At 42.4% G+C, this 23,813-nt stretch overlaps 1 protein-coding gene across 2 annotated transcripts; it reads right to left on the reverse strand.

The window, feature by feature from the left end:
- Positions 1 to 1,429: 1,429 nt before the first annotated feature.
- LOC119159707 (putative ATP-dependent RNA helicase DDX23) lies at positions 1,430 to 23,637 on the reverse strand. 2 transcript variants are annotated; one of them, XM_037412538.2, is made up of 18 exons: positions 23,512 to 23,637; positions 23,075 to 23,198; positions 22,405 to 22,452; positions 21,259 to 21,390; positions 19,054 to 19,150; positions 18,480 to 18,618; positions 16,653 to 16,786; positions 15,906 to 16,082; positions 14,880 to 14,959; positions 13,474 to 13,699; positions 10,898 to 11,043; positions 9,743 to 9,920; positions 8,855 to 8,944; positions 7,420 to 7,569; positions 6,806 to 6,957; positions 3,435 to 3,543; positions 1,881 to 2,055; positions 1,430 to 1,731 (listed from the first exon to the last, which is right to left on the reverse strand). In XM_037412538.2, exons 2-18 carry the CDS (start codon positions 23,182 to 23,184, stop codon positions 1,508 to 1,510), a joined length of 2,367 nt encoding a protein of 788 aa, XP_037268435.2. In that variant the 5' UTR covers positions 23,185 to 23,198; positions 23,512 to 23,637; the 3' UTR covers positions 1,430 to 1,507. The 2 variants fall into 2 exon arrangements, with proteins under 2 accessions (XP_037268435.2, XP_075746077.1); XM_075889962.1 differs by having other exon boundaries at positions 23,075 to 23,194; positions 23,511 to 23,611.
- Positions 23,638 to 23,813: the final 176 nt, after the last annotated feature.

Genomic DNA, 23,813 nt, shown 5'->3' on the forward strand with positions numbered 1-23,813 from the left:
CTCTTTCCGTTACCCTATCGACAACAGATACCACTTCACCATGCAATGTTCGTCGGTAGGGAACCACTTTTCACACATAAATTGTTGTTGGCTTTCTTGAGAGACGTCCGTACTTTTCACGTCATATACCTGGGCATTCCGTAGCACGACCTTTTCAGAGAGATCTTCGCTGTAATGGCTACACTGAACAAAGCACTTGCCTCACGGCCCTTGGGCGCAAGGGTGTGAACGATTGCGGCACTATTGCTAATGCCATGCATGTCCACCATCGTTTTTATTATCACAAACTTTTGTCATCCATTAACACCACACACTTATCACAGCGTGGTCATGATTTTATTACTGCTATGTTTTTACCCTCCTTAGCGCGAGAAATTTTAAGGCCCTTATACAGCTCCTTATCACAATCATTGTCCACATCTCTAGTCACATGAACTGGCACTCTTTGGCAATGAAATAGCCCTTTCACCACAAAACACCAAACATCATCACCATCATAGAATGAATAACATTCTTTGCCACTATCATGCATTTTAGTGAATATTTGATTAGGACTACCGGCACAAAAGCACCACTACAAAGAGCATGTGCTCGCACACAGCTGGCTAATCTTTCAGCCTCGTGTCATCCCCCTCACTCCAGGTCGATGCAGCCCGGTGGTGCGTTCTTCAAGAAGAAAGAGTTACAGTGCTGAACTTACTTCATTCTAGTGAAACAGCCCATCCAAGCTACTGACAACCTAGTTGTCGGCTGGGTAGATCATTTAGTACAACCTATAGTAGCTTTTTGAGATAGACAGGTGCTGTGGTGACAGCTACTAAGCATCTCAAGATTTACACATCTTCATAATAGCACTTCCACCCCTGGGGACAACAGTCGGTTTATATGTAAAGCGAACTATTAGTATAATGATGAGCGCGCCCCGCCGCGGTGGTCTTGTGGCTAAGGTACTCGGCTGCTGACCCGCAGGTCGCGGGTTCAAATCCCGGCTGTGGCAGCTGCATTTCCGATGGAGGCGGAAATGTTGTAGGCCCGTGTACTCAGATTTGGGTGCACGTTAAAGAACCCCAGGTGGTCAATATTTCCGGAGCCCTCCACTATGGCGTCCCTCATAATCATATGGTGGTTTTGGGACGTTAAACCCCACAAATCCTAATCCTAATGATGAGCTGGTTAACGGTCGCTTGAGCACGAAATTATGCCATAAAATAAGTACAGCCTAAGCAAATAGCTAAATGCTTTCCAGATGCGTTTGGCTATTTGCTTTGGATAGATCAAACTTTAGTAGCAGGAACACAGTAATCTGTGTGTAACAAATGCGGCAAAAGTCGCAGGAGAGTAACTTGTTTTCAAAGCAACATGGCATACTTCCATAGTGATGACAAAATGCAGAAAAAACAAGAAAACAGACAGAAATAGAAGCTACAGGTAGCTTGTGAAACTGCTGCCACACACACACACAGGTGCCTGAGCTGTCTTTTATTAATACAACTATGAGAGATGTCATTCATGCAAAGATCTTTTCCTCGCGACGCTTCTTGGTAACCACAGTGCCAGGCTTGTGTTGTGCGTCTGGGTGGTTGGCCAATTCTGGTGGGCATGTGGAGACTGGACTGCTCAAAATCAGTTGCTTGAGGTCGTAGAAGAGATGGGAGTCTTCCTTCGTAACGAAAGATACAGCTTTGCCATGCAAGCCTGCTCGTCCCGTACGACCAATACGGTGAGTGTAATCTGCAGCAGCAGCAAAAAGTGTTAAACAGTTACCTTCAGCAATGCAGTGTGCAACAACAGATGTGAGGACTCCCAGTGTGTATCCACACAGGCCCCCATAAAATGACAAAAAAATTTGAGTGATGCCACATATTTGCATCTCTCCTTACCTTCGATGGTCTTGGCCATGTCGTAGTTGATGACCATGGAGACGTTCCGGATGTCGATACCACGGCCGGCCACATCTGTGGCCACCAGTATGTCCTTTGCACCACCCTTGAGGCTGGCCAGAGCAAACTCACGCTGCTCTTGGCCCTTGCCACCGTGCAGTGTACATGCATTGAACTGCAAGCAATAATGAAACAGCACGTGTAGAACAATCCAGTAGAAGAACTTTTGTTAGTATAGCTACTTATGTAATGGCTTAACTTCTGAAGAAATGACGAAAATCTTGCAATAGGCTTAAGAGACTTCTGAGAAGCACATGTACCATATTTACTCGATTCTACCGCGCCCTCGATTGTAACGCGTACCCGATTTCCACCGCGAAAAAAAAAAAAAAAAACGTAAGACATCGATTGCAACGCGCACCCATTTTATCTCGCTGGCCCGCACGATCACACCATTCGAAAAAACGACTCCTTTCGGGAGCATCTTCCATTAATATATGAGATACGGGCGAAGCTTGTGCCCATCTGACGTGTAACAGCGCATTGCCGTCACTGTAGTTTTACCATGGACCGATGTCAGCACGCGAACTTGCTTCGCCCCCTTCTTCTCGACGGTTGTGGTGCCAGGCATGTCGAAGTAAAGAGGCATCTGATCGGCATTCCCGATTTGCCCAAGCAAGTAGCCGTTGTTGCGCCGCAAGTTTAGGACGAACCTCTGAAAACTGTGAAGCTTTTTATCGTGCTCCTCCGCAAAACTTTTCGCATATGCATGTTCCCCTTCGGAGGGAAAAGCCTTTCCTCTTCATAAAGTTAGTTAGCCAGCACCTGCTCGCTTTAAACTGGCTCTGCATTAGACCTTTTTCTAAGACTAATTGCATAGCCCGCACTTGGAGCAATTCTGTCGTCACGGGCCGCTGTGCCGCTCGCTGCTCAAGCACATACTCGCCGAGCAGCTCTTTAATTTGCGGAAACCGACCCTGCTGTGGTCCACTGAAGCCTTTGCATAAAGCTTTGCTGTCGACAATCTTCTGCTTTTGTTTCCGCCGGTCCCGCACGCATGTTTCGGGAACTCCGAACGACCGCGATGCGGCCCAATTTCCGTTCGTTTCTGCACACGCGATGACTTTTCTTTTAAAAGCGGCATCGTGGTGCACTCAAGTTTTTGAAGTCGGCCCTTCCACGCCGTCGATGCTAATGCACTACTAGATGACGAACTCCTCAGCACATGTACGAAGTGCCGCACATGAGAAACACATAGACAGAAATGGCCGACGCGCCATGCCGACGCACGTAGGGGGCGGCCATTTTGGATTTGCCGATCGCAATAGATTGACCGTAATTTTTATGTTCGCACTCGATTCTAACGCGCATGCGATTTATGAACTCGCTTAACCGGAAAAATGTGTGCGTTAGATTCGAGTAATTACGGTATATCGAGAAGTAAGTAACGAGCAAGGCAACGTCTGGGGAACTTTTACGTAATAAAAATGTGATAATGCACTCGATGGCACTGCCCCTCATGTGTGAGCCCGCGAAACTTCTGCACGAACTTACGCCCATTCTCTCCAGACCCTTGGCAAGCACGTCAGCACCCTTCTTCTGGTTGACGAAGATGATGACAGGCGGCTCCACACCACGGTTGAGAAGCTCAACCAGCTTCTTCCTGCGTGGGCCACAAACGCTTTAGAATCCCCCCTCACGTGAGGCATACATCTATGCACTACAGAAAACCATGTTCATTCTATACTGTTGAACCCATTTTTTTAAGAGGCACTGATGTAGTACAGTTGGGTATTGGAGACGCTAGCATGCCTACATTGAAGTAAGTGTTGATCCGGAAATGAACACATGGTACCCTGCTTATAAGAGACAATTCGTGTAAGGAATAGCAACTGCACTCCAGTACATGTGTCTTACAAAATGATTCAACTGTACAGCTGCTGTAAATTTGAAGTCAATAAAGAATAATTTTTCCCGAGAAAAACCATCAAGCTTCACTTGGACTGGTTCTCTGATTAGTATGTTGAGAGCTTGACTATGACTGCTCAACTTATGCACTGTGCTTTCTATTAGCTCTCTTCACCACGCAAAAATGGTTATTTTCCACATGTCTCGGAAAGGTAGCTTTTGCCAGTTTGAAAAGTACTTTAGCACGCATTGCTGCACACTAAATTTTGTGCAAAAAAGTGCTCTTTCTGATAATATATGTTGTAGAGCAACAAAAATAGTCGAGAATGAATGAAAATGTGAAGAGTGAGTAATTTTTTGTTGCCAGCTGGTACACTGTGCAAGAAAAAACACTATGTGCAAAATATTCAAAACAAAGAAAATTCTGATATACGTTCTAAAGATAAGTGACCCACAAACAGTATAAAAAATAATAAATGTTGTAGAAAAAGTTTCTATTAACATAGACAAAGAATATGTGAGCCAAGGTACTGCTTCTTTGATTATGCCTTGCAGTGAAGCATTGCTTTGTTTTTCGTGAGACATTGGTGCCTTCGTGCTAAATTTATCAATAAATATTAGTTTTCTTACAATAACATCTTACAGGTGTTCAAATATATATGAATGCCCATGATGGGAACAATGTCTTGATAAATTATAATTACACGCCTAATGAGCCTCATTAGCTGGTCTAGCATAATCTTTTTCTGTGAGCGACCTTACTCCACATAGACTGGCATTCAAATATGTGCATCCAAGCATATTTCAGTGAATTTTCGCACATCCTATTAAAGAAAAAACAATATCGCACATTTATAAAACGTCTCGTACTGCTCCATAGTCAAAGCAAAGTGCTCTGGTGGCCTTCTTGTCACGTGGAGATGCTCTGAGGCCAGCGCCAGCACATCGCACCCCAGTGACGTGGGGACCTCGAACGTAACCAGAGTTCATTTAAGATTGTGCTTAGAGGTCAGCCGCTGCGCACTTGCGTCAGAGGAGACAATATGAGGTCTTAAACAAAACAAACCTATGAACAACTGGGGATGTCTCGGGCGGAAGCAAAACATCGTCACCAAAAAGAAAAGCTTAAGCTTAGGCGCTGTCATCCTCGGGACTCTAAGCTCGTCCTCACTCAATTAAGGTACGATTGCAAGACATTTTTGAGCGGTGCGTGTTTTTTGCTGCGCAGGTGTGCACCGATATGCATGTGACGACGATGACATAGGAGCGACTAATGACACTAAATGTGGCCGTGTCTGATTAAACCACACAAGCGAAACCAAAGCTGCTAGAAGCATACAATTACAAGCAAAAGCATACAAGCCATTAAATCATACAAGTGAAACCAAAACTGACTGAGAAGGCCTCCTCCACATTTTATACATGCGACAGATCTTTAGAAATTATTTTTGTGGAACAAAATTTTCCCGACTCCTGGCAACACCTTTCTATTAACTAAGTAGCTGGCATAAATTTTTGGCAGTTATTACTGCTCAACACAGTCAAATTGCGAAGCTGACACCTCAATTAGATATTTGACTTGCAAAGACGCTTTTGATTACAGAGCTTTGATGTTACTGTAGCATAAAAACGAGGAGCACGCACTTGAGTCACATTTGCCTGCCAAGTGGATTTTCCCATCAACACACACACATTGGTTCGCGAAAATGTCTGACAAAATCACAATGTTGCCAAAATGGGCAAATTCAAATTGATTCTGAAAGTTGGGCCATTGGACTAACTACTAAAAGTACTGGGAGCAATAGAAACAAACTCAACATGCCAAAATCGATGATCCAAAGCGTTGATCACCGGTGATCGATTTGAACAAGCGTGGTAATGAAAGAGTTATACCCGTGCCACACGGGCAGAAAAAATGGCATTTACCCCCGAATGCCTTCAGATTTATTGCCATTCGCGCGGTGCCACACGGGCGAACAAAATGGCATTCATCCGAATGGCATTCGAATGCCATTCGCCACCAACTGCCTTCGCCAGAACTCAGTTGACTGAGAAATGCCTACTCTCGACGACACAGCTCGCGAAGTGCGATTTACCTGAAAGTATATAAAACAAATCATATTGAGCTAAAATTGAAATTTCCCGTCTTTTATTTGCACAAAAGTCTTAAAAAGATGCTTTTAACGTTATACAAAGAAAATAAAGTATTGATAATGAAACGCTTGTCAATTTTAGTGTCTATTTTAACTATTTACGCTGTGGATCTGACTAGTGTTGGCTTAGGTTGCTACGGTCGGCTGCAACGTTGTAAAACAAAGCAAGAAACTAAAACGTAGGACAGCGTAATATGCTTATTTCTACATTTGATGATTATCTGATGTGTATGAAGCTTGTAAATGCTTCTTAAATTTTTTTTATTGCTATTCACTCAATGCTCACTTGGAAGGTGCTGTGATCGACATCATAAAGTCAAATGTCATTCGCTTTGGACGTGTAGCAGCGCCGGCGAAACGAATGTCATTCGGGATCTGAAGGCCTTCGCCACCAAATGTCATTTTCTATGCCCGTGTGGCACGGGTATTACACTAAGTATGACTTCGTAGAGCCACGAAGTTTATTTACCCACAATTACATCATATTTTTGCCCCTAGTCAATGCAAAATGAGAGATTGGGAGAAGATTACAATATTCAAGCAGCCTTTACAACGGTAGAGGTTCAAACTTTTGATACCATTTGTGGACGAGGCCAAAGAGAAACAAGCACAAGAAAAAGTTGCAATCTACTGCCTTCTTCATAACTCCTGCCTGAATGTCATGGCCTAACAACCAGACTGACATGGTGTCGTGAGAGTTGCTGAACTCTCGCTTGCGTTGTCAGGAAACTGCTTTTCCGGTGGATTCAGTTACTTAAACATGAGACATGATTCCTTTAACCCTTTACGCATTTGTCATGCATCTATGAATGTCATTTTTACTTTGAGAAAGCAGTAGCGTGCAGATAAGTAATGTAGACTAACCTTTTCTCAGACTCCGTGACAATGTGCACAACCTGTTCCACCCTCTCCACAGGCTTGCCCACCGAGCCAATGTATACAATGGCCGGCCTTCGCAGGTAGGAACGTGCCAGGCGTTCCACTGCTGGAGGCATAGTTGCCGTGAACATCACAGTCTGCAATGTGGCATTCAAGCAAAGCTCAGTATAGCTTCTCAAAAGTGAAAATGTTCCCACTAATTAAACTAGAGTCAGATGAAATTCCTAGCACACACTCAAAAATATAACTAGTAGTCAGAAGCAAATTATGAACAGCATCTCAATTAAAACGAACTTAGATGAATGTATTTATAATATAATATTATAAAAAAATCCTGAGTGTCTGTTGCTGTCTTTCAGCTGCAGCGAATGCAGATACAAATTTGAGAGAGAGTGAACGGGCCCAAGAAGCTACAGGTATTAATTATATTCGGTCGAACTTCATTCAAAAATTCTAAGTTCGAAGCTTTAATGCTTTTACTACAGCTACTACATGAATGTAAGTGAAATACAAAAAGTGATTTCATAAACATTTTATAGGAAAACTACACATAAATAAAAATTACCCTGTCCCAAGAGAAACGACCCCACCATACACACCTGCCTGTACTTGTGTTTGGATGCAAAGTTTGCAAGTAGTTTCTCTTCATCCTCGGCGTCATCCGTGTCTGGCTTCTGGTTGGTGACTGGCATGTAGTCCAGGATCTTTTGCACCTCGCCCTCGAAGCCCATGTCAATCATGCGGTCTGCCTACAACAACAAGCCACAGCTTAGAAGCTGACGGCCTTGTGATCACATACGAGCACATCACCGTTTGTTGTTTATTTCAAAGGACAGCTGTACTATTACAGAAAAGACAATGGTAACAGCATATTGACAAAAATTTGCAACGTAAAATAAGGTAAAAACCACAGGATACACCCATACACTACATCACACATAAAATGATAATAATAATAATAACATTATTATTATTATTATATATACGGGGTTTTAAATTCCAAACCCCAATTTGTTCTTGAGATGCCATAGTGGAGGGCTCTGGAAATTTTGACCATCTCGTATTTTTTAACGTCTGCTGACATCGCACAGCACACGGGCCTCAACCGTTTCGCCTCCATCGAAATTCGACCACCGTGGCCGAGATCGAACCCACGACCTTCGGGTCAGCACCAAAGCACCACAGTCACTGATCCATCGTGGCAAACCATCACACATATAACTGTAACTATATATAGTTGTGAGCTGGGCAAGTAAAATAAAAGTAGATAGAGTACTATCACCATAACGAAGAAACATTTTCATTGCCAAGTAAAGCAACTGAACAATTACCTCTGAATTTTTTTCTATGTATACTTAGCAAAAATAGCAAAAGCCGATGTCTGCATGGCCATTTCTACAGAAAGATGCAAGCTAAGATGGCTTCAAAGTGCCAATATGGTAATAAATTTTGTGAACCTTACTTTCTGTTACTTTTCTTTTCTCTCTCTCTCTTTTTTTTTTTTTTTTTTGTTACTGAACACACAGCTACCGGACGCAGTTGCGATCTGTAGTACTCAACAAACTTATGCGGATTTAATAGAAGTACTATTTTGGTGGAAGACCAAGAAACCAAGCCACTGAATGAAATTCTTTTAAATGTCGACAACGATTTGCTTTTCTGTTTAAACAGTCCTGATCCTTCCTTGGTATTTTGTAGTTTTGTAGTTTAGAAACCTAAGTGCATACACGTGAATGAAGCTCATTTACAGTGCAACACACTTGCAAATGGTTTTCTGCATGCAACCTCCAACATGCATTAGCAGCTGCTTAACTAAATTATGTAAATTTTTGCAGCCTTTCAGGTAACAAAAGTAGAACCAACCTCAATTCAACCAGCCACAGTTGAACTGGCTAAGTGATACTTTTACTTCCAGAAAATGAGAAGGAGCCTTAGCAAAACAAACAGTTTTCTGTCAAAATAAGCTATTCTTTTTTGAAAGTTCATCACAAGTCTATTAAGAGGCGTCAAAGTTGCGAATGCATGTGTGCTCACCTCATCGAGAACGATGTAGGTGCATCGACTCAGTACCAGGTACCTGTTCTCAAGGACGTCAATGAGACGACCAGGGGTGGCAATCACGATCTGCGAAGAAAAAACGGCAGGGCATGGCATCACTAATCTAACTCATAACATCATGATAGTGCCACCACTAGAATTACATATCTGTCAACCTGGTGACCTCGAAATTCAAGAAATTCGTAAAGTGGCAGGGAGGGCAGGGACATAAAAATGCCGGCATACATATAAATTTACTGCTTCTGGAGGCAGCAGCGACATCATGAATGAATGATTGCAAGAAAATTTTGTGTACGTCAGTGATCATACAGATACTCATACTTTTATGGCGCGTGCAAGCGTGCATAATCAAGGAACGAACTCTGCTCTGTCCCATGACAGTTGATAGCCCTTGCCATTTCTGCATGACGCTAGTGTACTCCAGCATTGTTTTCATGTATGTTTTTACTAGCACTGCGTGAAGCCTTTCATGCTCTAGATTCATTGATCTGTCACCCGTATGTCTTCGTTATTTTCCTTGTATAAGGGAAGCTCGGCTTCTCAGATCATAGCCATCACTTTTTTCCCGAGCCTACCCTCATCCTTGAAATGAAATTAAATCGAATAAAATGTTTGTTACTAACTTTATTATTTTCTTTTCACAGTGGCATTAGAACTGTTTTGAGGAGATTTGGGACTGTTCCCGTGCAAGCAGGAGGGCTGTCCGAATTTCGGTGTTTCCCAGGGAAATCGGAAGAGGTGGAGTATGGAATCTGGCTAAACGCTAAAAGCTTCTCCCAACATTTTTTTTACTCCTCTTTAGTATGAAGTATGATGCCACGTACAAAACCCCGGTGAAACTGGACAGACAACGCAGGAGCTCACCTCGCAGCCAAGACGCAATCGGAATCCTTGCTCCTCACGGGAGAGACCGCCAATGACGGCCACCGAACGGATTTCCAGCATCTTGGCAAACTTCGTAGTTTCTTCATCAATCTGCTGGGCCAACTCACGTGTTGGAGCCATGATAATAGCGTACGGTCCTTGATCGGCATCCTCCTGCCTGCAAGCCAACAAAGCATGTCTAAAAAGTAAAGAATAAGACAAAAGTGGCGTTCGTGGCAAGAATTTCTACATAAACACTGTTTGGCTCCATTGATTTCATTACTCTTGTACTGAAAAAATAAGCACTGAAAAAAAATTTATAGGAGCCTCAACTAAATGATGCTTTCTTATGATCATAACTGTACATAAAAACCATGTGAAAAACACTGTTTTATATAGTGGTGCTCACCTCTCAAATGCTCAGACATGCATTGTGTATACACTCAAACCTCGATTTAACGAATCTAGATATAACGAAATATTGGTTTTAATGAAGTAAATGAAAAATAGCCTTGCAATAGATTTAGTGTTAAGAATCAGCCTTCAAAACCAATTTTCAGATATAACGAATTTATTTTCATGTAAGACACAAGTTTGTTATAATGAGGTTCGAGTGTACTAACTCCCCCGGCAGGCTACAGAAAGCCAGCTAGACTCGCCGACAGCCAAAAGCTTTATAAACATATGCAGGTAAGTTAATGAGATGCAATGTATATTTTGAAGAAAATTAAAGTGGTTACAGTCCACACGTAGATGACGGTGTATGTATACTTTCCAAAGTCAGTGTATTAGCCAGAGGTAATAGAACTGTAATAGAAGTTAACCCTGAGGATGGACTCTGTTTATTGCCAGTCTTAGCTAGTGCCCCCGTCCAATGCAACCTATCTGGTCTGGCACTCTGCTAAATAGACCTGGAAAAAAAAAGGCATGGCACCGGCTTTAATTTCAAATGACATAGTAAAAAAAAACTAAATTTTCATTTTTGACTATTTAAAAACATACAGGCATGCAAAATTGTGGCGCAGAAAAAAATACGCCCCTATCATATTCAGTTGTAAAGTTGTGGCCTTTTTTCCGTCTACGTTCTTGCACAGCCAGTTACTCTCAATGATCTACACAAAGCGACTACAAGGAATGCGAAGTTCAGAGGGTGACCTTTCGATCTTGGGCAGGGAGGTGATCCAAACCAACAGTGGCAGCAGGAAGGCCAGTGTCTTGCCACTGCCTGTTTCGGCAACACCAATGATGTCCCGATTCTGGAGGCCGATGGGGATGGCTTGCCTCTGGATTGGCGTGGGGTCCTGTGATTACAGGCAGAGAGACGACACCTTAAGCTTTTTAATAAGCTTAATGTGGCAGTAGATACATCATGCAAAGTTGGGTAGCAAGCCAGTCCATCCCACCCAGCGATATGAAGGATTTTTAAGTAGCATATTTACTCGCATAATCCTCACACTTTTTTTGGCGGAAAACCGATGCAAAGTAGGGGGGTGCAAGAATTACGTGGCGAAAACTTTCCATGAAAACATACAGTGCAATAAAGAAAAAGTGGCCGCAAATCGGGATTTTCACACAAGCAACTAACAGCAAGCTTTGATAAGTACTAATTAAAACTTACCTCAACATTAAAAGCACTGGTTCAACACAAGGCAAGATTTATTTGAGACACTAAAGGTGCAAGCAAATAGTCGAGAATTAGAATACCATACGCAAAGCTTGTGGTTGTTGTGGCTATAGCAGTAGCATTCGTCGTGCAACAGGAGCCCTCAAAAGGTAAGCCTAGAACGTCAGTATTCGGCTGATGGCTAATTAATAGAATCATCCGCATTTTCCTTCTGAAGAAATAAAGTTTACGATCAATCCCAGTTTTTACGCACACGGCAGGCCCAACGCGTCTTGGTGGCTTTCAGACACCGTCACCAGTAGGGAACACAAAACTCGTAGACTCCGAAGGGCCTACCGGCGGCCCTGTTATTGTTCTTTAGAGCATGATCTATCACTTTCAACTTGAAAGCAGCCGCGTAGCTTCAGTATCGCCCCATAACGTGACAAGATTACCAACACAACATACAAAACACGCCGCAACGAGCACTTGCCACTTTGGCTTGGCTTGTATTGGATTGAATCTCCGTGTAGTAATAGAACGCTTGATGCTTAAAATATGGCGCCAGATGACGCGCGCTATTATCATTAGCGGCTGGAACGAGCAGACGACATTATTGCGGCAGTTTTTGGGGGTGCGATAATTACTCGAGGAAAAAAAGAAGTCGTATTTTTGTTCGGCGATGTGGGGGGTGCGAGAATTATGCGAGTGCGAGAATTAAGAGAGTAAATACGATAACAATGTCCCAATATTCTTAGAAGAAAAGGTACTTTGTTAATATACATTAACAATGTCACGATATCCTTGGAAGGAAAGGTATTTTGTTAATATAGATAAAGCCATCAGTGGTAGCTAGACTTGGAGGCTAACAACGAAACCTGAGGAGAAACTACAGTCCACAGAACTAAAAATGTTAAGTGTAAGCACAAGAGACAGAAATACAGAAAAACTTGCACACACGGTGGCAGCACGCTCACCACTACGTGGGCATAAAACTGCACTGCTAGCTGTTGCATAGTGACATGCTGGCATAACGTGCAGTACCGGCACAAGCCTGGACAACTTGACGTTTTGCCGTCTTTAGTGTCATACTAACAAATGCGATATTGCAGGGTGATTTTGCAGTGTCAAGACATTGTTCAGAAAGCATGCTTTGAAAACTAGTCGATTGAGTGCAAAACCGAAACCAACTGCACAGCATTAGCAACAGCTAACCATCTGAGGGACAGATGTAGTGACACTGCCATCACAAAATCGTAACCAAGTCTACACAGGCTCATTTCGGCAGAACTACTTTCCGCGGCAAACTTGTTCCCAGAAAAGTGGAAGCAATGTATGCGCTTTTCATTATCAAAGTTCATATGAAAGGAAAGTTCACATGCTGAGGACAGCGACTTGAGATCCTTTTTGTACACCTGAAACCAGGGTCTGTGAGTGCAAACAAAGAAAGGAGATCTCCAGCAGCACGTCAACTAGGAAATGTTTCTGTGGACAGGAAATGGGAAAATATCTAGACCCTGATGACGAGCTTGAAGCTTTTCTCAAGGAGCTCCACATAGGCCGAGCACGTCAAGGTAACGGCCATGGAATTGACCTGTGATCGAGGCATTTCCAGAAGTGACCTCAAAGCCAGCATCCCCGAACAAAAGAGCTGCCAGCACAATAGATTTCACTTGCTTGGAGGGTGCACTGTACTTGCTGCCCCTCCCTCCACCTTTTATTTATTTGTTTATTTATTTTATTTATTTCAGGATTAAATGTGGTTCATTTTTAGCCTGCATTCCTTCAACACTGATTGTACTGATCGAGCTACCACATATGAAATAGTATCAGAGTGCGGCGACGGCCGTTGAGTGTTAACCCTTCCAATATGCTGAAATTCAAAAGAAAGGTTAGACTTATGTGCATCATTTAGATATTTCAATTTATAGCAAGTGAAGCTGTTAAATTTATTTTTATTTGCATGCCCCTTCAGAACCCGTGCACACCTCGCTGGCATCACACTCTTGTAAAGTATTGCTTAGTTAGTCCATTCAAATTCAGCCTGTCAGTTGAGGAAGAATTAACTCGAAGTGCCAGCAACCAAGCGACACAAAAACATGCACTGCAAGCAGCAACAAGCTCACACCTTGTATCCAAGTTCCTTGATGACGTCCAGGATGGCGGTGGGGAGGTTGCATTCGGACCACTTCCGGAGCGGGTTGGGGATGCGGCCGCCCTTGATGGTGATGTTGAAGTCCTCGCGGAAGATGCGCCAGTCACGCTCCTGCATCTCTTCCAAGGACTTGTGCGACCAGTGCCGGTCGTCCCACTTCTGCTTTTCCTCCTTGCGTTTGATCTTCTTCAGCCGCACCCTGACGAGACATCATCAACACACACGCATGGAAACTCTTGTCGAGAGATGAGGGAAGTGCAATGCAACTATGAAACGCAATGATTCTCTCAATTCCACCTCCGCATTCCTCCCTTCTGTTCTAGCTGCCCCGCTTTGAGGCAACTACAAAGTAACTGGAGCCCAGAAAGAAGGCTATACACAATAAATTATGGCAGCATCAGTTCCTGTTGCAGTAGTAGTAATTCCATTCAATTACACTCGTAAAACATCCTACATGCCTCATTTATAGTCTCTGATTTCACAAGTTATAAAGTGCCAAGAACTCGTAAAACACGGCAGCGTTTCCTGTAAAATTTTACTTTGCCTGCCAGCACAGTTATGGCCACTACTAATGGCAGTGCCACATTGTTATGACACTACTGCAAAAAAACTTCTATACACTTTAAAAGTCTGCACAATGTAATGGATATATTGTGAAACAGTCACGCTACAAGAGTGGAGCTGAGTAGAAAAGATGCGACTGCTGCAACTGACCCTGAAAAGAACACTAAGACGCAAAACAATTTTTTGCGTATTAGTAAAGTACAATTTCCCAATCTCCAAAACACCACTCTTGCCACGGCATGACAATTGGTAAGCGAAAAAACGTGCGAAAAGAAAATGGTGGAGATGCCACCATGAAATTCCCGTACCAAAAACCGTGACATAGTATATTTTGAAGGCATCTACTGGGTTCTGCATAGCTTCTACTCGATGAAAATGAAGTAAATTGTCATCTGTTGGTGCCATAGACCAAGCATACCAAGTTTCAGAAAATTTCATTTAGCCAATGTTGCAAAAATACAAAATATACTTTGTAATTTGTTACGCTACGTGCAGAGATTTCCAAGCGAAATTTAAAAATGAAACTTCAACCTTCATTTCCTCCACTAATAATGAACTTATGACATGAAACTTGTGGCAGTGAATTTCTTTGAGATCAGTTTATCAATCTAAATCAAGTCGTTGTTTCTCTTTAGCATACCCTGGAGGAAGAGAGCTAGCAGAGTGAATAGAACTGAGACTACACCTAGTAAAACTAGGCTCTTGAACAAGGATGATTAACAAGATTAACGTAAAAAAAAAAGTGAATGTAACAACAGTGAACATGTTTTTCAAGTCCTTTGTCCATGCTCCATTGAAGGTATAATAAAACTTACACTTCTTGATCCTTTTCTGCCTGTGTTCTTCGGCGTTCCAGTAACTCGCCATAGAACTTGGACTGTTCTTTCTTTTGAGCCTGCACATCAAGATTAGAAAATTACATTTGAACAAAATGATGACATAATATGCAGGAGTAGCCTCTTCTCATTTTGGTGTTCCCCGCAAGGTATTACATGCCAAAACTGGAACTAGGGAATGGAGTAGGCTTAATGTTTCCACACCTGCTGTAGTAACAAAGCGGTTTAATAGCAGCCAATTATCAATGCAGTGTTATGTGTCAAAGCTGCTCCCACATGCAACCAAATGTCCTTGCAATGATGGGGCTCATCTGTCAATGCCAATAAGCCTTAGTGAAGGCAAATGACTGCTGCACTCTACAACGAAGACATCAAGTCCTATAAACAAGATATTAACTAGACAATAATAAAAGAAAGCACTCTAAAAGCCTGACGAAAATGGATGTACTAAACACATCTGAACAAAAGCTATGGTACATGACCATCCAAGCTTGACGTTGACTCCATTTTTATTCTACTATACAGAGTTCAGATTCCATATTACTATTCTGATATGCTGATTTACTCTGTAACTCTCCCAGTTAAAAATCTCCGTCGCCAAAAGTCACATGAAACATCTTATATTTCAAGAGCAACAGACTATAATAAAAAAATAACTGCATACATTTTAAAGAGGCAAATTTCACCAAAATGGATCAAGAGAAAAATTGAAAAATTCTAGAGTGCCATGTCCCTCTTAAAAGCAAGCCCAGCTTTTAATTGCTGTTGCAGTGAATTTGGAAGATTGAGGCCAGAGATCAGTACAGAAGGTGAAATTGACTAAAACTGGGTGATAATATATGGAGTGGCAAACGGTAATCTTCACAGCTGTTATGTTTGTTTGAACGGCTGAAAAACTGGAGCCACTAAAAGCTGCACTAATATTTAGATAACAAGTTGTGACACCAAAACAGAAGGCAAGACATCCAATCTCCACATGAAAAAATTGGGGAAAAGAAGGCGCACCTTGAGGTCAATCCCTCCGACGTGTCCCCGACCAAAAAACTGCACGGTGTGCTTTTCTTTGTAGATTGGATTATAGTCAACGGCTGTGTCCTCAGAGGCATCCCAGTCGAAGACAAACTTGCGATCGTTTAGTCTCCGCACACGCCGCTTTTTCTTGATGATGCCCAGGTACCGTTCCTGCGAGAACAGCACTTTCACCACTACACGAAATCGGGTCCATTCCACAAGCTGCTGTAAACACACATGTCAAAGAACTGTTTTCACAATTTGCTTCCCATCACGTGAGCTCCGCTGCAAGGGCTCTTTGTAGCTGTAGCTTTCAGTGAACACAACTGGCAGTATGCGTGACTCAAATCTAAAACCTCTCTTTCCCTCTCAGAGTCCATATTCTGGCCGACCGTAATCTAAGCATCGTGGCCAGTGTTACAGGTGATAATGCAACATAGCAAGAACATGAGCTGTGAACACAGCGATGTGGGTTTATCATACCCCACACACATTATCATGAAGGACAAGCAACCCGGAAGTGCTAAATTGAAGATGACAACCGACAGTTGCCACATAAGTTGACAAGATACTAACATCACTTCTATTAAATAGAAACCAGAATTTACATGAACTCTACACATCCCTGAGCCAAACCTCAGCATAGCCTCACATACCTAACATGCTCAGGCCATTAGATGTCAAACGAAGTGCTTAAAAGAAAAAAAAAAGCGCTCTGCTGCGAAAGCCCTGGTGGGTTACCTTGATAGCTTCAAATTCCTTTTCTTTGTCCTTGTGTTCCCTGATCTTGTCTCGGCCATCATCTTCTTCCCCATCAGCTTCACGGTACCGCTCACGCTCTTTTCTTCGTCTGTCCAGGCGATCAGAGACATCATCTGCAAAACACAGAATGTATTAACACGATTAATGAGCAACATGATGTAAAAATGTAAGGTAACAAAACTGCCTAAAAATTACATAACGGTTTCGGTAATGAGTTTAGAAGCTCCCAGCAGCAGTTTGTACAGCAATAACTATGCTTTCACCAGAAAAAAGAAAGAGCTTCAGAACTGACACCAATTTTTGTTAATTAAATCACTCGTCAAGTGAAAGTTGACGACAGCACAACTGAAAATACAAACATTGTCTCAGTTTCTTGGAAAACTTTTTAGCATGACACAAGGCCCTGGCAAGATAATGATTTCACCTGGTTCCACTTGCAGACATGGCTGATTTTTTTTTACAATTTTCTGATGACTTTTCTGGTTGGTATGTCAAAGTTCTCCACTACTTCTAATCATTTGCAAGCTCTTTCATGAACACACAAGTATCTGCAGTCAATTCATAAGCAAACTCTGTCATTAATACAAGGCTATACTTGGGTACAAGTCAAGAAAAAAGCAGCTTATCCCCATCAAAGGACCACCCGCCAGGCAACGGTGTCACCGTGTCATTGTGAAGTCGTAACAAGCACATTGCACCAACATGCAGCGCTTGCACCCAAGCTTCCACGAATGCGTCCGTGCCGTAAAGTAGTTCTGCTGGACGCGTTCATTTTGAGCAGAAACAAAATTCCAGTTCCATTTTTTTCAGTTCTCCGTTACAATACAACACATGAAACAGTTTTTGGTAAGCTAGAGTGGTGAATTGTGCCTTCATTGGTGCCAGCGAATTTCTGCTCTTATGGGTTCAAATATCAATGGCTCTTTCCAGACAGCACTGAGTTCTTGCATAGCAAACAAAATGCCATGGCGAACATTGTTACCGAACACTACACACAATACACAAACTAGGCTTTTCATGGACTTCAACTTGGTTTGAACAATACTAAATTCAGCTTGTGAGAGCACGATGTCATTGACGCCACCGATGGATTGTCTTGTACTTTTTATTGGTAAGTATGGAAACCGAAGGCAGCCCTTTTGGTTGAGGTCTATAAGCACGAAATAAAATGCCTTTGAACTTTTTTCGTGAGCGCGGCACTACGGTGGTCGGCTGTGATGTCCTGATGACACAGCAACATCATTGGCTGAAGGGAACGGCCAAAAGCCGCTTTTTTCTTGACTTGCACTTAAGTAAAATATCTGCACTGCGGAAGCATTTTCAGTCACTGGCTATAGTTGGATAAGAAATCCGGAGTCCTCAGCACGCGCTCAAGGGTGGATCCACACAAGGCTGCCCCAAATGGCATGCACTTCAGACTGACGTCATGAGCTAGATGGCCGGCGACACCGTGTTCGGAGAACATTGCCAAGTGCATGAGAAAGACTACATCTTAAGTCGCAAAGGTAATTAATTGGCTGCCACACTATGGTCGTCTGGGTGGTGCCTCTCAAGACTTTTAATAAATTGTCTCCAACAGCAGTAAACTCGTCAAACAAAACATGAAGGGGCCAGTAAAGTATGTTCCACTCACTGAGAGATTAACAGGGGGACAAAAATGAAGCACAGAACTAATCACATTAGAGGCAGTTGTTCCATTTAAGCGACAATTCCATTTTATAGATTTAAATTTACTGAGAGCTCACTGTATATATAAATCAACAAGTCATTAGTTATAGCTTAAGCACTAAGAAGCTTTAGGCTCACCAGAGGCGCGCTTGGCCTGCTCAAAAAACTGCTGCCTCTTCTTGCGCTCCTCCTCCGTTTTTTGACGCTGTTCCTGGACCTCCTGCTGACGGCGCTTCAGGGCTTCAGCCGCTCGCTGCTCTTTGGTCAGGAACACTGGCTGAAAAGTCGACATAGTTTATGAGATGCTCTTATTTTTAAAACCTCAATGCTCGAAGGTCGCAAGGAATATGTAGTAATGAGAAAATACACAATGTCGCAGCAGCCACCAGTTACAGAGAGTTTTATCTCTTTAAAGCCGTCTCGAGTGCAATAGCAGTGGTAAGTGGCTGTGCATACACATGTAGTTTTACTGTACAAAAGTAAAAGAAGCAAAAAAGCCGCCCGGTTAGCCGTGGATGCCACAAGTCTTTAAAGAACAGCCTCAATGCTATGGCTGTGGGTTCCCCTTCTCATTAGCAAACCTTGTAAACACCAACTTGCTATCCATAGCTTTAAAGAAGTTGAAATAACCAGGCTCTTAGCAACAAGGAACACAGAGTTGAGAGAAAGAGATCGCTAAGCTGAGGAGTGCAGTCAAAAATGTCCAGCAGACCTTGCTGCGTGCATCTTCTTCAGCCTTCTTCTTGGCCATTAGTTCTTCCAGGGAAAGTGGCTCCTTCTTGATGGAAACTTCGTCCTGCTCCTCATCTCTGAAGAATAATGAGAAACAGCACAGTAAAGCACAAATTGATGTAAATGAGAACTCCTGTACAATAACTTGTCTGCACCGCTTACATGAAGGACGTCTCAAAATAAAATACTGGAGCTTAGCTGTCCCTGAGAATCGATCCTCAGATTTTTTTAAAGTGGTGCATTAGCTGATATGTATATGATAGGTGTGCACTGTAGATGGTTAAGTGGGATGAAACAAATACAGTAGACTTGCGATAATTCAAACTTTCGGTTATTTCAAACAAAATTCAATTTTTTGGTTGGCCCTCTATTCTTTCAATGTATTTAAAAGCCTCTTAATTTAAACATCATCATTCGGTTAATTCATACTTTTTGCAAGTCCATACCAGAAAATATCAGTTGCTTTCCCACTACCATTTAAATATTTGTGTGCTTATATAATCCTACCAGTCTAAAAATGAAAAATAAGCACCTGAGGCCCTCAAGAAAAAAGGTTTTGCAAGTAAACAAATGTTTGAAACAAAGCACACGCATGGTAAGCCGTGATGCTTCTCAACTGGCATAGAGAGCTTCGTTCTGAAAGCACATAACTATAGCAATGAAGCAGTTGGCAATTTACTACGATTTCTTTAAAAGGTCTGATCAGCAGTAAATGGCCAACAAACCTGTTGACTTTACAACCCTGCTTTCTGTTCACTGCGTGAGGTTAGGGCTTAAAAACACATTAAAAAGTTTTTAATGTGATAAAATCAATGCCTGATCATAATGTGTGGTCCTCACCCAGAGTCATCTATCTGAGAACTTCTGATAATTCAAACAAAATTCAGAGGTTCCTTCGAGTTTGAATCAACGAGAATCGACTGTAGAAAAGTCATGCAGACACAATGCACTGTTGCCATCTATTCGACACGAGGCATTCCACAATTGCGTAAGCAATTTTTCAAACTGTGCTTATGTATTTGATTCACTGCCACAACATACTGAAGGGTGTTCCACTGTCTCTGAAGCAGGCTACAAGGTTGACTGACTGAATGTTTTGCTCTAAGACAAAAACGCCAGCAGATATTTAGATTCACTTTATGTGCTGAGCAAAGCACAAACCTCGTCATGTTAGCTCTGAACAATCTTTCGTAGCACAAGGTGATGCAAAGCAATGCAGCTTCTGGTCATACTATATTGTTAACTTTCATAAAGTGAAACATGAAGGGACGAGGAAAACATGTTTCGTTTAAAGGGATACTGAACAAAATATTTGCCCGCCAAGATTTTCAACCATATCGATAAGTTGGGTACTAAAATCGATAGAAACAACCCTCATTCCATGCAGAAACTACCGGAAAATAATCAATTTAATGCGTTTTTACGAACTGCCGAACCTAGTGGCAGCGCTGTGAACTAGAAAAGGTGATGTTTGGTGACGTGACACATGCCCGAAACGGGCAAGCCAACAATGCCAGACGTTGCCTGTGTCTCCCACTTCGGTTCTCAGCAAAGAATGCTTCTGGCTGTACAAAGCGCCAGCTCTTTTGTGGAAGGAAAAGAGTTCGATAAAAGGAGAGGTAGAGAAAAGGAAGAAGAGGACAAGAACGCGTGCATCCTGCATGCGCGTCAGAGATTGTGACGTCAGGGCTCGCGAGCAGCCGCTGCGCACTGGCAATCCATCAAAATTACAACTTACTGTTCAAAAATACGGGAAATTAACTATGTTCATCATAACAGTGGTATCTTCAGAGTCAAATTTTAGTCTTTCACAAGTTTTTTTTCGAATATCTGTTCAGTATCCCTTTATTAGGAGTTCCGTTTCATGGGAGGCAAACAGGAGAGCAATATTCAGGCACAAAATCTAATTAATAAGACGCAATTGTTTGGATTAAGTAGAAATTCCATTTAGGCCATTTCCATTGAATTCGAATTGACAGTGCTGCATTTAGAGCAATACACAGGCAACAATATTATACTTCATTACACCTGGTAAAGTACCATGCTCTTCACTCAACAAGTGAAGAGATACTGGGTATTCCTACCCCCCAAACTCATCAAAACAAAAGAAAAAGGGTTTCCGAAGAGTTAGGTCATCTTAAAAATAATCTAATGTCGATCTAATATCTAAACCATGTTTACACACTTCTCTTTTCCAGACGCTTCATTGGCTTTGCCATCCTCATCTCTTCCTCGGTCCTTGTCCTTGCGTCTTTCTCTGTCACGTCCCTTGTCTTTGTCTCGATCTTTCTTTTTCTCTCGACTACGTGACCGGGATCTGCATTTCGTAGTGAAGAAAGGTCAGATACGGAAGTCACTATTTGCCTGATATTACCATCCAGGTAAACAGTTTGCAAAATGAAAGCACTGTGCAGTGACACAAGTGTGCTGCCACAGCCACCAGGTGTAACTGTCTTTCCATGTGAAGTTACTCCTCCTATTTTGAGCACCATGATGTAAAAGCATCGCAATCAATAAACATTCCCACTAACTATTTTCCAGTCGCCTCTGCAAGTCACTCAGGCTAGTGTTTATAAAAAATACAAGCCGCAACAATTGTAGACATCCAAATACTGGTTAAGTCAAATAATTACATATATGTAACCGTGGAATGAATGCTGATTTTTGTTCAATTGCATATAAGTTCAAAAATCTATTATGTGGTTATGAGACAGTTTTTGACACAGCAGAGATGTACCAGCACATGTGTATACTAGAATACTATAATATCAATAACATTCAATAATAGTAATTTCAGGATTTGTTAAAACCATGATATGATTATGAAGCATATTGTAATGGTGGGCTCAGGATGATTTCAACCACCTGAGGCTATTTAACAGGAACTGACATTGCACAGTATGTGAGCCTAGATTATTACACCTCCAGTGGAATGAGACCAGCGCAGCCAGTAGTGAACTGGCCAGCGTATTTTTAGTTTACAGTCAAGGACCACAACCTCTACACCACTGCAGAAGCTGAAACATGCTTCTAGTTGTGCTTAGTTGCACAACTGTTCTCTTTAAGAAAGATAATGCACTGCGGTACCTTTGTGATGACTATGCAGCTGCTGACATGTTTCTGCCAACAGATGAATGAAACATAGTTGGCTATTCTGTGCACTTCAACCAAGCATCGTTTCACAAGCCATAGCCAGTACTGCTGCTTCTCGCACGTGTGTGTAAAGGTATTTCGAAATGTGTCAACACCACGCATTCATCGTGCTAAAACTTTCGGCTTACTACCTTAAAGATTAAAATCCTAAAAAGAGATACTTAAGAGCGCAGCATACCTTTTCTCTCGGCTCCGTGACCTTTTCCTTTTTTCCCTGCTTTTAGACCTGGAGAAACAACCACAAGAAGTATTTGAATATGCAAAACTCTACGTACAGCCCAGTAAATTGTTAACAAGAACACTCAAATGTGTGCCCCTTGAATTGTTTGTTTGTGTGTAAACTGCACGTGGCTGTGGAAACAGTGTCTGTGCACTGCCACGGATGTGTCGAAAGTAATCCGCCTGCCAACTACAAGTCATTGGCTGCAATCATGGGACGCCAAGCTCTTGCGAGATAGCAAAACCTAAACATGCCTTACACGAAAACGCTCCCACTAACAGTGAAGCCCACTACACGCACGCGCCTAACTGGAACATCTATGTGACATGATATTGATTGATATGTGGGGTTTAGCCTCCCAAAACCACCATATGATTATGAGAGACGCCGTAGTGGAGGGCTCCGGAAATTTAGAGCACCTGGGGTTCTTTAACGTGCACCCCAATCTGAGTACACGGGTCTATGTGACATGGACCTGAAATGATTTCAGAGAAATCGTAAAGCTTCTTGCACTCAAAAGTGAAACAAATGCCTGTAAACTATCAACGTCAAACACTGATCGCAAGAACATTGGAAGTCGCTTTGGTTAGAACGCTTGGAAAACGTAACACGCTTGATGCCGGCTCACCTGTGTCGTTTCTCGCGCCCACGCTCGACATCTCGGCCACGGTCACTGTTCCTGGGTTCGATTGTGGATTTCAGTCCTCTCTGCAACCGCAACTCGTCGTCGGATGTCATGCTCGGTTTTTTTCCTGCAATCGGAAAGCGGCACAAACATTTTTACAGCACCCTGTGATCGACGTAGCTCGTCTCTGCCGAGCGGACACATCTTGCGTCTCGTTAGCCCTCCACCCCCTCCGCCAAAACAAACGTTGTACACTAGTTTTCGGTAGATTCAGCCAACATAAATCTTTCTGCGATGTGCAAAAAAGTACTTTGGGGGGGTCACAGCTTCCGATACTAGCAGTAGCATTTACTGCACTTTCGTGTACTAGGTGCGTCAGTATTGATCAACGTAAGCTTAAATACACTAAGACTGCTTAGATATACATACGATTTACTTACAGTATGTATCTAAGAGCCTGTGGCAAATCAGATCTTGCCAACGTTGATCACTCGTTCAGGTTCTCCGGCGCGTCTGATGCGTCTGATGTAAACATTATAAAACAAACAAGTGCGGCACACCGGCGATGATGATAACAAGATAACCACTAGCTATATACTTCAAATAGTTTATTATTTGTTGCTAATACTATTATACAACAGATAACTTTTATGCTTAATAATTACCTCTTTTTAGGCTTAATGTACAGAACAACTCACAACTAGCCCAAATCGCCATTCTTCTTCACAAGTGAGCCCGTCAC

The sequence above is a fragment of the Rhipicephalus microplus genome, chromosome 1 (assembly GCF_043290135.1).
Source record: "Rhipicephalus microplus isolate Deutch F79 chromosome 1, USDA_Rmic, whole genome shotgun sequence".
Lineage (NCBI taxonomy): Eukaryota > Metazoa > Arthropoda > Arachnida > Ixodida > Ixodidae > Rhipicephalus > Rhipicephalus microplus.